The sequence below is a fragment of the Heterodontus francisci genome, chromosome 7 (assembly GCF_036365525.1).
Source record: "Heterodontus francisci isolate sHetFra1 chromosome 7, sHetFra1.hap1, whole genome shotgun sequence".
Taxonomy (NCBI): domain Eukaryota; kingdom Metazoa; phylum Chordata; class Chondrichthyes; order Heterodontiformes; family Heterodontidae; genus Heterodontus; species Heterodontus francisci.
Window position 1 is genome coordinate 71071135 of NC_090377.1, and position 16740 is coordinate 71087874.

At 41.6% G+C, this 16740-nt stretch overlaps 1 protein-coding gene across 8 annotated transcripts in view; it reads right to left on the reverse strand.

Moving 5' to 3' along the window:
* Nucleotides 1-16740, reverse strand: part of ubr3 (ubiquitin protein ligase E3 component n-recognin 3) — a 416754-nt gene that overhangs the window by 331855 nt on the left and 68159 nt on the right. For all 8 annotated transcript variants that reach the window (XM_068035371.1, XM_068035370.1, XM_068035368.1 and 5 more), the window contains 2 exons: nucleotides 9605-9738; nucleotides 3179-3265 (listed from right to left, as the gene is read on the reverse strand). In XM_068035371.1, the coding sequence (XP_067891472.1) occupies nucleotides 3179-3265; nucleotides 9605-9738 (221 nt within the window). The remainder of the gene's footprint in view (nucleotides 1-3178; nucleotides 3266-9604; nucleotides 9739-16740) is intronic.

Consider the following 16740-nt stretch of genomic DNA (forward strand, 5'->3'; position numbering starts at 1 on the left):
ATGGCTGAATCAGTTTTGCGCTTTTAAAATAAAATTTCCAACTTCTGAGCAGACAATTTGAATTTTGTATTTTTTATTAAATCTTTAAAGTTTCACACTGGGGGAAAAAGAAATACCCTATTTCTACCAAAATATATGCATGAAAACACATATTTGGATTATAAAAATATAATTGCTGCAGTTAAAATTAAAAGATTTTTTTTGAAAAGGTTCCCTTCATGTCATCCTATGCTATTTACTTTATCCATAAGAGCAAGTAAGAAAGCTGTTCTCTTGCCTTTATTGATAAAATCTATGGTGGCCATTAGTTTAAAACAGGATTTTATTGATATGAGCAGCTGAACAATCTGATCCCTAAGGCTTACTTGTGGGAAGTCCCTCTTTATGAAGTCAAGGCACCAAAATTCAAGCACCTACTTTCCAGCAGTTTAAGGGACAGATGCTTACATTCAATAATACAATACTCAACATACAAGATTCAGGATAAACAAACTGAACTCAGTTCTCTCCAAGACAAACAAGTCCAACCATAAAAGTCACTACATCTTAAATGTCCAATAGGAAGAATGGACCATACACATCTCATCTTACTGCAGTTATACAGGGCCTTGGTAAGACTACATCTGGAGTATTGTGTGCAGTTTTTGTCTCCTTATCTGAGGAAGGATGTTCTTGCCATGGAGGGAGCGCTAAGAAGATTTACTAGGCTTATTCCTGGGATGGCAGGATTGACGTATGAGGATAGACTGGGTCGACTAGGCCTAAATTCACTGGAGTTTAGAAGAATGAGAGGTGATCTCATAGAAACCTATAAAATTCTAATAGGACTAGACAGGCTAGATCTAGGGAGGATGTTCCCGATGGCTGGGGAGTCCAGAACCAGGGGTCACAGTCTCAGCCTAGTGAACCTTTCCTGAACTGCCTCCAATGCTAGTATATCCTTCCTTAAATACGGGGACCAAAACTGTACGCAGTACTCCAGGTGTGGCCTCACCAACACCATGTACAGTTGTAATAAGACTTCCCTATTTTTAAACTCTAACCCCCTGGCAATAAAGGCCAAAATTCCATTTGCCTTCCTAATTATCTGTTATGCCTGCATGCTGACTTTTTGTGTTTCCTGTACAAGAACACCCAGATCCCTCTGCACAGCAGTATTTTGTAGTCTTTCTCCATGTAAATAATAATCGGCCTTTTAATTCTTCCTACCCAAGTGGATTACCTCACACTTTCCCACATTGAACTCCATCTGCCAAATTTTTACCCACTCACTTATCTATATCCCTTTGCAGATTCCTTGTGGCCTCATCACAACATGCCTTCCCACCTAAATTTGTATCGTCAGCAAATTTGGGTACTCTACACTCTGTCCCTTCCTCCAAGTCATTAATATAGATAGTAAATAGTTGAGGCCCTTGTGGCACCCCACTAGTTATGGCTTTCCAACCTGAAAAAGACCCATTGATCCCGACTCTCTGCCTTCTGTGTGTTAGCCAATCCTCAATCCATGCCAACACATTACCCCCAATACCCTGAGCTCCTATTTTGTGCAATAACCTCTTATGTGGCACCATATCGAACGCTTTCTGAAAATCCAAATACACTACATCTACCGGTTCCCTTTTACCCACTCTATTTGTTATATCCTCAAAGAACTCTAACAAATTTGTCAAACATGATTTCCCTTTCATAAAACCATGTTGGCTCTGTTTGATTGCATTGTGTTTTTCTAAATGTCCTGCTATTTCTTCTTTAATAATGGACTCTAGCATTTTCCCAATGCCAGATGTTAAGCTAACTTGTCTATAGTTTCCTGCTTTCTGTCTCCTTCCTTTCTTGAATAGGGGCGTCACATTAGCGGTTTTCCAATCCGCTGGTACCCTACTGGAATCCAGTGAGTTTTGGTATATTACGACCAATGCCTCCACTATCTCTGCATTCACTTCTTTTAAAACCCTTGGATGCAGGCCATCAGGTCCTGGCGACTTGTCTGTCTTTAGTCCCATCAGTTTGTCCAGCACCTTTTCCCTTGTGATAAGAGATTGTTACAAGTTCCTGCCTCCCATTTACACCTCGCTCATCTATTATTGTTGGGATGTTTATAGTGTCCTCCACCGTGAAGACCGATGCAAAATATTGGCTTAAATTATCTGCCATAATTTAACAGGTCCCTGCCATTTCCCTGTCCCCTGTTATTAATTCCCCAGTTTCATCCTCCAAGGGTCCCACATTTACTTTAGCTACTCTCTTCCTTTTTATATACCCATAGAAGCTCTTACTGGTCACAGACTTGAAATGTAAACTCCACAGATGTTGCCAGACCTGTTAAGTATGTCTAGCATTTTCTGCTTTTATTTCAAGATTTCCAGCATCTACAGTATTTTGCTGTGTTCCAATTAATCAAGGATGACCACAGGAACAGAAGTAGGCCATTCAGCCCCTTCAACTTCAATTAGACCAGCACTGATCTATATCTCAACTCCATTTACCCATCTTTGTTCCATATCCCTTGATTTCCTTATGCAACAAAATCTCAGTCTTGAAAATTTCAACTGACCCAGAATCCACACCTTTTGGGGCAGTGAGTTCCAGATTTCCTCTACTTTATGTGCAAGAAATGCTTATTAAAATCATTCCAAAATGCCCTAGCTCTAATTTTAAGATTATGGTCTCATGTTCCTGTAAAGGTACAGTCAAGGTACTGAGCTGCTGAGAATAGGCAACTAGGTGGTGGTTTGGAACTAATTCATAGTTATTCCAGTTTTGGATAACAACCACAATCACAAATTGACTGAGTGAAATCATCATCCAAGGACAAAACAGTACCTAGTTGGAACTAATGATTTCAAGCATGGATACCTCTTCAAGTCAAAACAATGCTAACCAGTAGTGGTCTTTAATGAGCCACACCCTGGCAAAGTTCACAGGTGACATCAACTGAGTGATTTCCTGGAAAATCTGGAGACATAGAATAGCATATTGCCATGTAGCTGAGAAAAAGTTTTTTTTTTAATGTACCAAGTAAGGTAATAAATGTATTTTTTTTTAACTTGCTCAATTCAGAAGAGTCCCTTATTAAACTACTCCATTATAACATACTTATCTTACCACATTTACACTATTTCTAATTAACAAAATTCATAATTAATATAAAGATTCTGCTTTATTTCACAAGTACCTCATCAACAAAGTTGATGGCATCAAACCAATCTTGCAATGCATCCAGACAGTATCTGACCACTGTCCTGGTGTATTCCTGTGTCTCCTACAAAGAAATTCACAAAAGAATCCTAGTCAAATTACAAGATTTATGTGTCAATCTAATTCAGTACAATTAAGCATTTAGCAATGACAATATTAATAACTTTGTAAATGACTGGGAAATAATCATTTCTTTATTTCACCCTTAACAATTAATTGGTTAGTTCTTACAGCACCACATAGGTTGCTCAGTACCACTCATTTTCCAAATTGGATGGCTGAGGTAACTGAATGACTGCATCAAGAATACCAAATAAATATTCCTACCCCTTTCTGCTTTGCTTTGAGGGGAGGCTGTACCCATGTTAACTTCCATCTTAACCCCAATTTACCTTCTCCGGGCTCATTCCAATGCAACTGTGGCAGATACTAGTGTCCATTTTCCACTTCCCAACCCATCGTCTACTGCCCAAAATCCATATACGGTCACACAATACATTTAGGTGAAGGTGGTCCTGGCTCTCATTTAATTATATCCTTCCAGAACATCACCACAATCTTCTCATTATAGTGTTTAGTTGTTTATTAAATGAGCCAATGTCCTGGCCTCAAACATCATTTCTGGCAACTAGTTTCTATTGTTGCTCAGTGTAAAAAAATTACTTCCTACAGTCTGCCTTAAAATTGCCATTCATAGCCTTGAAACTGAGACTTTTTGTCCTGCTACCCTGGTGTATCTAAAAGTATTGTTCCGGAGTTATTTTCTCTATTTTGTTACATATCGTAACTAACTATAAAAGGTCCCTCAAACATATTTCTTCAAGATTGAAGAGCCCTACTTTATCATTTCTCATAGCTCTTCCCTCAAATGACCTTTCATATGCACTGCCTCTCGGACCTAGATTGCCCCTTTACATCATGGGGTCGATAACTGTATACAGTACTGTAGGCGTAGCCTGATCAGGTCCTTGCAAAGGTTCATCAGCAGAACTCAACTCATTTACTAAATGCAACTATTTATTATAACCTTGCACTAACTCAGACATGGTCAACCAACAGCTTTAGGTCCCTTTCAACTCCCCCTTGGGAAGTTCTAGCCCATCCATGGAGTACTCTCATCTTTTTAAATCAAATATGGAGTAGTTTTCATTTGTCTGTATTGAACTTTATACCACTGATCAGCCAGCTTCAAACTCTTGAGCTCTCTTCTTTGGACTCAGAAGGGTCGAGATCTTATACAATCTCCCTTACTTTATTAACTGTGACTTTAACTACCTTTACTTGAGTGTACAATTCTTGGTCATATATGTATTACTATGTAAATAAAGATTCCCAGCAACTAACTTAAACATTGCTCCTCTGTGACCTAAGTCCCTTACAACTATTCTTTGCTTCCTTCCCTTAAGCCAGTTACCAAGTGACATCCGTGCCGTGCGATTCATATTAGCTTGTAGGAGAGTCTCTTGTGCAATACTTTATAAAAGCCCTTTTGGAAATCAAGGTACACAATGTTATCTTGCTTCCCATATCTTCTTCCCCCTCAGCATGTCACCTACTCAAAAAATATCTTCCTTCATAAGAAAAGGCACTATTTAAACCTTTCAGCCTGTTCCGCTATTCAATGAGATCACGGCCGATCTGTGACCTAACTCCACATAACCCACCTTTTCCCCATACACCTTAAACACCTTTGGTTAACAGAAAATCAATCTCAGATTTAAAATTAATTGATCTAGCATCAATTGCCATTTGCAGAAGAGAGTTCCAAACTTTTACCACCCACTGTGTGCAGAAGTGTTTCCTAATTTCACTCCTGATTAGCCTTAAAACCAGACCTATGCTCCCTAGTCCTAGGTTCCCCAACGAGTAGAAATAGTTTCTCTCTATCTAAGCTATCCCTTGAAAAACAAACAAATCACTCCTTAACCTTCTAAATTCCAGGGAATGCAATCTAATTTGTGAAATCTCTCCTCCTAATTTAACTCTTGGAGTTGAAGTTGGTTGGCAGCCTTCCATCTACGAAAGATGGACACGCAGCAAACAAACCATTTAGGTGGGGTTTCTTCCCTTGGTGCACCTTTGCAGAGGGCTGTGAAGGCCAATCCTCGAGAGGCAGATTCTGGCACAAATGCTGCATGTGAAGCTGCTATGTGACACTGTGAGTTGCTGCTTTTGACGTTGGAACCAGTTGCCAAGCTGCTCTAGCAACTGAGCACACACCAGTCCACAGGATGTGTCGCCACTTCCCTCTTTCACCAACTAGTGACTCCCAGGTACTATAGTCAACACTTAAGACCTTCATGTCATGCTTGCAAGCATACTTGAAGCAGAGCTTTGGGCGCCCCACTGGTTGTCTGGCCCGGCTACCTCACCAGACATAAAGTCTTTGAGTTGTCACAAAAGGTTTTATTTTTGTACTAAAATCTTGGACTTCTATGCGTTTCAAAAAGAAAAAGAGGATTTTGCTCAGTGAAGGACACCTGCAAAAATAATTGGAATTCCAGCAATGTTTTGAAAGGAAGTTAAACTTGTAAAAGGACAGGAAGGTCAGCAGTTTCAAGGAAATCACAGGGGTTTGACCTTTCTTCAGAGCAGCTTGAGTGCCGGGGGGGGAGGTGGGGGGAGAAGACACGGTGGCTGGACATGTGACCATGTTCAGGAAGGTGCTTTTTTCACTTTGGACCTTTTAAATGCTTGTGATTTGAACAAACAGCAGGCATTTGAAATCTTTGCTTGACCTGCCTAGAGCCAGAGAGACAAGACCCAGAAAGGTGTTACCTCTCTCTGTAAAGGAGACTCTCATCTCTTGAAATGGAATTCTGCATTTGAAGTGTGGCAAATTCTTGTTGCCACTGGTCTCTGAAGAATTTCTGCATCCAGTGAGATTCCTGCTACCTCCTGTGTTCTAAGAAAATCTTGAAATCTGAAGAATTCTTCCACTGCTAGACTGCTGCTTCAAAACCCAAGCAGACCTGTTGCTACACCCCTGATGGAAGACCTATGTGATGCCTGTTGCAGTTAAATTGCCATGAACACCTACCCTTCACAGACTGTTAATCAACCTTGCCTGGAGAGACTTTGAGTGGCATCCGACTATTCGACCCTGGGACACCTCACCATACCGAAAACATCCTACCAGAACGTGAACCTCAATTTTTTTTTTATTATTCCTTCTATTCCCAAAAAAACAATTATAATCCAAAACCCCCTTTGGAAACCGGTTAACCGTTTCTTTTTGAATGTATGTGTGTCTGCATGAGGGTTAAGCGAATAAGGGTTTTTTCATGTATAGATTGATCTCATTAGTAGTTAAGACCTATTATTTCTTTTCTAATAAATAGTTAATGTTGCTATTGTTTAAAGAAACCTGGTTTGGTGTGCTTTATTCTGGGGAAAAAAGTGTGTTTAATTTGGCTAGTCTTCGGTAGGTGGGAAACTTAATTTGATATGCTATGACTTGTGGAGTAGTGGGAATAAATTAACAGTACATTACTCCCACATTGGTCATAACAGGGTAAACAACTGTCGTCCATCCTGCAGACATGTCCAATCCACCGAAGCCACCTCTGTTTGATTAGTGCCAAGACACTTGGGAGGACTGCCACATTTGTGATTTTGTCCTGCAAGGATATACCCATAATGCGCTGCAGACAGCGAAAATGGAAATTATTGAGTCTCTTTCATGGTAGCTGTAAAATGTTCATGTTTCACAGCCAAACAGCAAGGTGCTGAGAACACAGGCCTGATAAACCATCAGCTTGGTCCTAAGGGTCATCTTGGAGTTACCCATGCACGTTTCACAAGTCACCCAAAAGGTGACAGCTGCTTTCCCTATGCGTGTATCAAGCTCTGCATCAAGGGACAGATTGTTTGTCATCGTGGACCCAAGGTAACAGAATTTGTTAACCATTTCCAGTGGGGTATTATTTAGTATGATCAGGGAGGAGATGCAACACCTTGTCCCATGACCACAGTTTTCTTGATCCTTGTAGTCAAAGAGAACAAGTTACAGGCACGGGAGGGACAGTCCACCAGGCTTTGTACCTGTGTTCCCGTGTGAGCTACTAGTACAGATCATCAGCGTAGAGGAGTTCTCTGATCAGGATGCAATGTGTTTTTGTCTTCACTTTCAGCCTTGATAGATTGTAGAGCTTGCCATCTGACCTAGTGTAGAAGTAGACTCCTTCCATATTTGCAGGGAAGGTGAAGGTCAGGAACATGGAGAGAGTGGGGGCCAGGACACAACCGTCCTTCACTCCATTCTTCACTCCAGAACTGTCGGAAGTGAAGCTATCAAATGGTATAGTGCAATGCATGTTGTCATGGAAGGAGCGGATGAGACCGAGGAGCTTCAGTGAACAGCCAATTTTCCCAAAATCCTGTACAGCCCTGCTCTGATGGTTTCAAATGCTTTACTGAGCTCTACGAAAGTAAAGGGGTATTCTCTGTTCCCTACTCTTCTCTTGGATCTAGTTTATGGAGAAGATCATGTCCAAAGTAGATCTGCTGGCACAGAATCTGCACTGTGCTTCCGGGTACACTTGGTCTGCAAGTAAATGGAGTGTTTTAAGTATGACCCGAGCAAAGGCCTTCCCCTGGCACTAAGGAGCAAGATCCCCTGTAGTTGTTGCAGTCTCCTCTGTCGTCTTTGTTTTTGTATGGTGCGATGATTTTGGCATCATGCATCTCCAAGTATCATTCCAGTAAATCTACACTCCATCCAAGACCAATATATCCACTAAGGAGTAGTACCCAGAACTGCTCACAGTACTCCAGGTGTGGTCTAACCAAAGCTTCATTTCTCTGAAGCATGACCTCTACCCTCCTGTATTCTAATCCTCTAGATATAAAGGCAAGCATTCCATGAGCCGTTCTGATTATATTCTGTACCTGTTTATGGCATTTTAATGACCTATGTACCTCAAGTCTCTTTGGACGAAACTGATTCTAGCTTTTCACCATTTAGAAAGTACACTGTTCTATCCTTTTAAGGGCCAAAGTGGATGGCCTCACATTTGCCTACATTGAAATCCATTTGCCACAATTTCTCCCCATTCATTTAATCTATTAATATCGCTCAAATTTTATGCTTCCATCTATACTACTTACAATGTTGCCCGTCTTTGTGGCATTGGCAAATTTAGATACATGGCTTTCTATCCCATCATTTAAGTCGTTAATAGATATGATGAATAGTTGAGGCCCTAACAGAGATCTGCATGAGGCAGCATTAGTCACAACCTGCCCATTATGCTTACTCTCTGACTCCTGCCACTCCTAACCAGATCAATAATTTGCCTTCAATTCCATAAGCTTCAACTTTAGCTAACGGTCACTTATGAGGGACTTTATTAAGTGCCTTCTGGAAGTCCATATGAATAACATCCATAGACATTCCCCTGTCGACTACTTCAGTCGCTTCTGGAAGAAAATTTTATCAGGTTCATCATGCAAAGCAGAAATGTGTTATTCTTCCAATTGAGCACATTACTATCACTGCTGATGATGCAATTTTGCCCACATTAGCAACACCATGTAGAGGATTGGCTTTGCAAAATATATCTCAATTTGTCCACAAGTGTGATCCATTATGATTTTTCTGTCTGCTAAACTGTATTAACTAAGTTCAACATAAACTTCAGGACGGTACTTCACCTTTCTCTTGGACCATATAGGACTTTCTGAATACTAGCTTTAGTAAATTCAGACCTTCGCTGTTTTCCCCCATTTTCTTTCTTACTTACCTTATCCATTTTTCACTGAACACCTTTCTGTTTAAAAAGAATTCTCCCACCCCATATCACTTTATTGCCTTACTGAGCTATTGTCATGCCCTTTTTGGCCTTTTAAGGTCTTTTCACAGTATGACAGAAATCTTTGTTTCCCATCCAGGTTTTTATACTTTCCAGTTGTTTGAAGATCACTAAGGCCATTAACTATCCTCTTGTGATATGCTTCATTATACCCACCTCTTGATTTTTACCTATTTTTCTCTTTCCCATTTTGTTCGGCCATAGACAAGGTCCTATCTCATTTCTGACAATGGGTCTAGGCCTTTAATGTTAATCTGTCCTTTCAATCTTGTATGTATCTTCAGGCTTTTCTGTTCTTATTTCTGTTTTTATTACTCCTATGATGAAACAGGTCAACTTCCTACAAATTAACATCCAATGACTCAATCTAAAAACAAAACCACTTACACTCAAAGCAAGCATATTAAGGGACAAGGCCCATAAATCTGACCATTTGGACTCTCATGTTACCAATGCTGTTCCATCATTTAGTAAAACTCAGAATTAAACATACTCCAGTAACTACTCAAACATTTATTATTTCAGATTTAGGAGTATAATTTTATACAACTTCATATGCCTTAACAACACATCGTGTGAAATATTCTTACCCTAATTTTACAATGTGTTAAAAGTCCCCACATTGGCTGTGCACAGGCTTCCAATTCAGCCGCAAATGCAGCGTAGTACGTTTGTGACTCAAATTCTACATGCTCATTTAACTCTCGTTTGTTTAAATTCATCCCTAGAAAAATTGGACAAACAAGAACACAAAACAATTAAAAGAATTTTACTATTAGTCTAAAAAAGTTCAAAAGTGATACAAACCACAGTCATGTCACCATCATTGGCAAATTGCAGATTTCAAGGTTTGAATACTGGTTTATTACTTCCCTGGAGGTGGGTTTAAAATTTTCCCAGGAATTTCACTTCAAAAAAAAACCTGCAGTGCAGGAATTTAGCACATTGTCTTTTTGCATGAATGAAACTTGACCAGATTAAGAGTGAAAGTCTCCTCTTTCTGGTCGCCGTTAAAGTCCTTTTTGGAGGGAGATTGGATGGTCTCAACCCAACCCACAGCAAGTGTGGGCCACAGTGCAAAATTCCCAAGTTGGCACCAACTGTCAATCTCGTTCAAAGGCCACAACAATGAATTCAGTAGTAAATAAATATGTCACACTCATTTACTGAGCCATGCTCATCCAAGGTTAAAACTGATGTGAGAATAGCAAGTGCTGGAAATGCTCAGCAGATCTGGCAGGTCCAGCACTTGCTGTTCTCATTTCAGAGTTTCAGCATCCACAGTATTTTGCTCTTGTTAAAATTGATGCTATGGAACATCAAGGGATAATTTATTTTGCACCTAATCCTGATGTTGGACTTCTTGATGCTGATAGGGGCAATAAGTGAGGCATGTGTTCCATTGCCCAGCACTGATATTGGTCACGTTCATCAAATTAAACTGGGAATGAAGAGAAATACATGGCATTTAGTGTTACAAAATAGAACTCAGCAAAAAGCTCCACACACTTATTCCGACTCTCTTACTGTTTCTGTAAATTTTGTACATGTTTTGATAAGTGTATTAGAAAGGAAGAGAAAGAAAACACCACAAATCACACCAGACATTATCTCCATGCACACGAAGTATCATTTTCTACTGTTTCTATGATGAATGCAGCCAGTTCCCAATACCATTAAATTATGAATCTCAACTTGTTAGGGTTTCACCAAGCAGAGCTGGAGTACCCCAAGGTAAATGGTAGCTAGATCCAGATCACTTGAATGCCCTGCAAAAGTTGGAAAATTTACAAAGTAACAAAATATTTAATTGAAAAACTTCTCTACACAGCCTAAGAGATTAACACTTTATGCAACCACGTTTTTCTAGCAGCCTGTCCAGTTCTCTGCTGTCTTCCTTGCTGCTGCCTCTTCCCTTCATGTCACAGTCCCAAAGGCAGATGAGCCAATATATCCTTTTCCAACAGTCTTGGGAAGGAAATCTCAAATTAAGCACAGGCCATCACACTGCTAAATTAGACCAAACAGTGCCAGATTCACACTTGATCAAGGTGCACAACAAAATTGAAATTAGACTCCCTTCTCTCAGGGCAGAAGGATAAACCAAGAACTGGTTGCATGTAGAAGTTACCTTGAAAATGAACATATAGTGCAGATAGTGTGTGCATACAGGTGCTACTTCTGTGTCTTGTAATAGTGACTGATGCTTCTCTTAAGAGGCAAAGGAGGGGGAAGAATGTCTGAAATGTGTTCAGTAGAACTTCCTTGACCAGTATGTTCTCAGTCTAACTCGGAAGGAGGCATTGCTGGATCCGGTGCTGGACAGTGAGGTGGGCCAACTGGAGAATATCAGAATAGGATGGTAGTCAACAGAAAAGGCAACCCAAAACCTTCTACCGGCATGTAAACAGTAAGCGGGTAATCGGTGGTGGGGTGGGTCCTATTTGGGACAAAGACGGTGATGCATGCTTAGAGGTGCAGGGAAAGGCTAGAATACTTAAATTAGTACTTTGCATCATGTTTACTAAGGAAGTGGATGCTGACAAAATATCAGTAGAAGCGTAGATGGCAGAGGTAATGGATGGGGTGAAGATTGATAGGAAGAACGTACTGGAAAGGCTGGCTTTGCTTAGAGTGGATAGGTCGCCTGGTCCAGAAGACCTGCATCCCAGGTTGCTAAAGGAAACGAGAGTGGAGATAGCAGGAGGGTTTGTCATAATCCTCCGACCTTCTCTAGATATGTGGGAGGTACAAGAGGATTAGAGTGGCAAATGCGACATCTTTATTCAGGAAAGGGTGTAAGGATATTCAGAGTCATAGAGCAATTTACAGCACAGGAGGCAGCCATTCAGCCCATTGAGTCCATGCCAGCTCTCCATGCAGCTTTGCAGTCAGTCCCACTCCTCTGCTTGAGTACTGTAGCCTATTTCTCTCAGGTGGCCATCAAACTTCCTCTTAAGTCATTGATCATTTCTGCTTCCACCACCCTTGTGGTCAGTGAGTTCCAGGTCATTACAACCACTGCGTAAAAGAATGCTTCTTCATAACCGCCCTGCATCTTTTGCCCAGAAAATTCAACCTGTGTCTCCTAGTCCTTGCACTATTTGCTAATGGCAAAAACTTTTCTTTGTGTTACGGTCAAGTGAAGAGGGGTCGAAGAGCTTCTGTCTTTCCCCGCTCTTTGACCACAACAGGTTTAACTCTTTTTTAAACTGGATGTATTGGCCAATTCAGTAGATGTTTGATTATTTACTTGCTGTGATCATAACAAAAAACAATCAGACAGGTTTTCTTGAGTTTAACAAAGAGGTTAAGTTTATTGTACTTAAACATAATTAAAATAATTAACCACGCCAACTTTCTCACACACACACACACACAAATAGGTTACAGAGAGGGAGAGGGTAGATCGGTTGAGTTAGAGTCCATAGAAAAAAGGTATACCATCTGTGAAATTTGGTGATTCGGCTGGCTTCTAACTGAATTCAATAGTGCTGTGGCTTTTAGTTTGATGAGGTAGATGACTGATTCAGTGAGTCTCTTGGAGACAGTGATGTGGATGATTTCCTCCAAAGGGGTTTCTGATTGTCGCCAGAGTATGCAAAGGTGGCCAGTCAATAGGCAGGGTTTGCTGCTTACAAGATGAAAACGGAAGTGGGGGGAGAGGGGGGGGAAAGAGAGCAAGAGCGAGAGAGGGAGATCCCCACTTGAGTCTGCACATATCAGAGTCTAGATGCTTCTCTTTACTGCTGCAGAGAACACCAGCTTAAAACCACAGGGGGCGGGGGGAGGATAGGCTTGTCACATGACAGTCACTCAGTGATTCAAGCATAGTAGCTAGCAGTATTTCCTCTTGCTACAAAGAAGAAAAACAAGCAGTTCCCTTAAACTTCTTGGGTCTTGGTTCTTGCTGGGATGAGCAGATATTTCTTCTCCCTCCTCACAGGCCTTGCAATGTAGGATACAGTGTCGCAAATTAGGTGGCCATCTTAAGCTCCTAGCAAAGTCATCTTTTATCTGTTCCTTTTTAAATTTCTTTAAAAATATAAATTCAGATCTCCAGTCAGTGAATTAAAGAAAATAATCATTCAACAAAACACACTGGCATGAAACCTGCCCACCACGTGAAATTAAATACCGACAGGAGAATTTCATTATGAGGTCACAAATTAAAAAGAAACTGTACATACACACATTCATCAGTCTCACCGTCATAGATATGCTCTGGTATAGTTTTTTTTTTATTCATCCAGGATTGGGCACAAGCACAACTGGGGAACTCCAAATGCTTTGACTGGGCTCAGTCAGCTTGTGCTCCAGCATACGCTGAATTTCCTCCAGAACCTGGGTCAGTTTCCGAGGACCGAGGCAATAAGGATTTTGTTTTATCAGAGGGGTTTCTCCTACATCCAAACTGTGTATGGTTAGGGGTTGTACACCCTGATTTATCCCTGCAGATCCCTTTAAACACAGCTATGGTATGTCTCCTCTGTGTTCTGCGTTTAGTTAGGAGAGTACGGTGTCTAATTTCCCTAACATTTCAGAGTTAGCTTACCGGACGGTAGGGGTTCAATTTGGGAATCCTCCAGGCCTCCCTCTAACTCGTCCACATGGTCCCTTTCACCCTCCTCTTTCCTGATTGCCTGACAGATCTGAGATTGTCTGTCCTCTTCCTGTGATATCATTTTAATAAATGATGGGGCACAGCCTTTGCTTTTTCATATGACCTGAGGTGTCAATTATATCATTCACCAGGCTAATTATTTTTACTCCTATGTACGGGCCACTGAACGGGGTTTTCAATGGTTCACCCTGTATTGGTAGTAGCATTAACACATGATCTCCAGGCTGAGATGTTCTGGCCTTGGCATGTTTATCCACCTGCCTTTTCATAGTTGTCTGGGAGGTTTTTTTTTTAAAAAGGTGTCCCTGAGCCACCATGAGCTGTTCTCAGAACATGGAGGTGTAGTCTAACAGGGAAGCTTCGTCCCCGTCTCCCAAGAACCTCTCCTTGATTAGTTTTAGAGAGCCTCTCACCTCATTTCCATCAGCTAATTCAAAGGGACTAAAGCCAGTGGACTCATTGGGTGAGTCCCTGGTAGCAAACAGAAGAAATCCCAGTCCTTTGTCCCAGTCGTGGGGTACTCATAGCAGTATGCCTCGATCATTGTCTTTCGGGTCTGCTGGTACCGCCCCAAAGCCCAGTGTGGGTAGTGGGGAATAGAACAAAAAAGGGAAGGTAGGCCCTATCAGACACCTTCCTTTTTGTTCTGTTTTCCACTACCCACCACCCCCTTCACTTGCTTAATACCCAATTCTTTTCTAACCAGTTCTGATGAAAGGTCACAGACCTGAAGACGTTAACTCTGCTTCTCTCTCCACAGATGCTGCCTGACCTGTTGAGTATTTCCAGCACTTTGTTTTTATTCCCTCTGCTTCAGTTTCAGTTTGGGTAGTCTGTGTTAACTTTTTTAACCCTGGATCGGCTTGCTGAGCCTCAACTAAGGAAGACCCATTTAACCCATCCTCTGGGTCCTCCAACTTCTCAAAGAAGGTTTCAGATAACCAGACACTATAGTCATTTCTGCAGTGCCCGTTCAGCCTCCTCTGATGGAGCTCACTTGGCCATGGACGGGGTCACCACACAGTCAGAGAAAATGTCAAGGACCTTTCCCTGTAACTGGTCTGCCTCCCTGACCTCTTTTGGTCTCTCCAAAACCGCTGGGGAAGCTACCAGCTTCGCCCCCGCCAGATCATTACCCAGGAACAAGTCAACCCCATCCACAGCTAAAATAGGGACAATCCCCACGGGTTACCAGTCCTGAAACAAGGTTGCACTCTAGGTGCACCCAGTATAAACTTATGGGCATATACCTTCCCCCGATACCATTTACTAGCAGTCTACCATTCAATGCATTCTCTGGGGGAAAGGTCATGCCTTTTCCCAGCAGAAGGGATTGGGTGGCCCCTGTATCCCCAAGTATGACTATGGGCTTACTTGTCTCACTTGAAAGTATGGGGTCACTTTTCCTCTGGACACAAAATCCTGGTAACTCAGGGATTTTGTTATGTTTTCCCACACTCTCCGGGTAGGTTTACTGGGTTTTACAGCCGCAGTTAAAGCCTGGTCTGCTGTGCTTTACATCAGGGACCCTTTTTCTGCATTGGTCTTGTGTGCCCTAAACCTATGGGTTTTCTCCATAACTTCCAGCAGTCAGCTTGAAGATGACCTGCCTTGTTACAATGGAAACATACAGGCTTTTGGGCGTCACTCCTGTTCTCAGCACCTTCCTTTTTTGCCTGAGGCGGACACCTGGTATTTCCAGCTCTCCCTTCTCACCCATGGCTATTCATCCTCCTATCACCTATCATTTTCAGGTTTTTGGAGGTAACTAGGTGAAGGTTTCCCTTGGGGCAAGGGCTTCTGAATAAGATTGCTGCCTGCCTGGCTCTTGGAACCTTTTGTTCCTCCACGTGCTTTTTATGGAAAAGGGAAGTGAGTTTTTGAACACCTCAAGGAGGATCACCTCTCTGAGGTTTTCATAGGTGGACTCTATCTTAAGTACCCTTATCCATTGGTCAAAAGTGAGTTGCTTAACCCTTTTCAACTCGATGCAAGTTTTTTCCAGATGCTTTTGGACAGTTCAAAACTTTTGGTGGTACGCCTCTGGTACCAGCTCAGATAGCACTTTTAGTGAACTCATAATCTGATGCACTCTCATCAGGCAACAGAGAATAAACGTCATGGGCTTTTCCTGTTAGTTTGCTCTGCAATAACAGTATCCAGCTGTCTACTGGCCATTTCAACTGTTTAGCAAGCTTCTCAAAAGAAATAAAAAATGCTCCACATCCCCCTCATTGAACTTTGGCATCAACTGCGAGAACTTTTAAGAGCTCAGCACTTGGTCCTGAATAAGGGGTCATTCCCTCACTAGCTGTGCCTTCTCTGGGTGCATTGAGACTCCCTTTAATTAATTCAAGCTGCCTTAACTTGAATTCCCCCTCCTTCTTCCGTTCTTGGAATTCTCTTTCTTTCTCCCTTTCTTGGAAAGCTCTTTCTCACTTTCTTTTTCCCTTTCCTGGAATGCTCTCTCCTCTTTCACTCTCAGGAAAGCTCTTTCTCACTTTCTTTTTCCCTTTCCTGGAATGCTCTCTCCTCTTTCGCTCTCAGGAAAGCTCTTACTTTTTCTTGGAATTCTAATTCTAGTCTTCTCTGTTCTAGCTGTATCTTAGCAAATGTTATTCGGTCAGTTTCAGATTCTATGCCTGTCTCCAGTTCTTCAGTGTCAATTTTAAAAGGGTTGGCCACAAGTTTTTGGATTTTGGGTTTCTTTGCTTTTGGACAGATAGTAATCTCCGATTGCCCAGCTACATTCCTCAACTCAATAGATTGGGCTTTTAACCTGGCCCAAGTTACGTCACTCTGTTCTAGGAAGGTACTGGCCTCGAATGTGGACGTTTTCGTATTCTAGAACTGAAAAGCACAAGAATTGAAGTTTTTTAATTATTGCTAGGGATCAATTTGGCTTCAGGCTTCCAATTTTCCATTTGTGTTTGATCTCAGACGTGAGCCCCCAAATTTCTGTTCCAGACAAGTGAGGAGGCGTCAAAGAGCTTCCCTCTTTCCCCTCTCTTTTTTTTTTAAAAATTCATTCATGGGATGTGGGCGTCGCTGGCTAGGCCAGCATTTATTGCCCATTCCTAATTGCCCTTGAGAAGGTGGTGG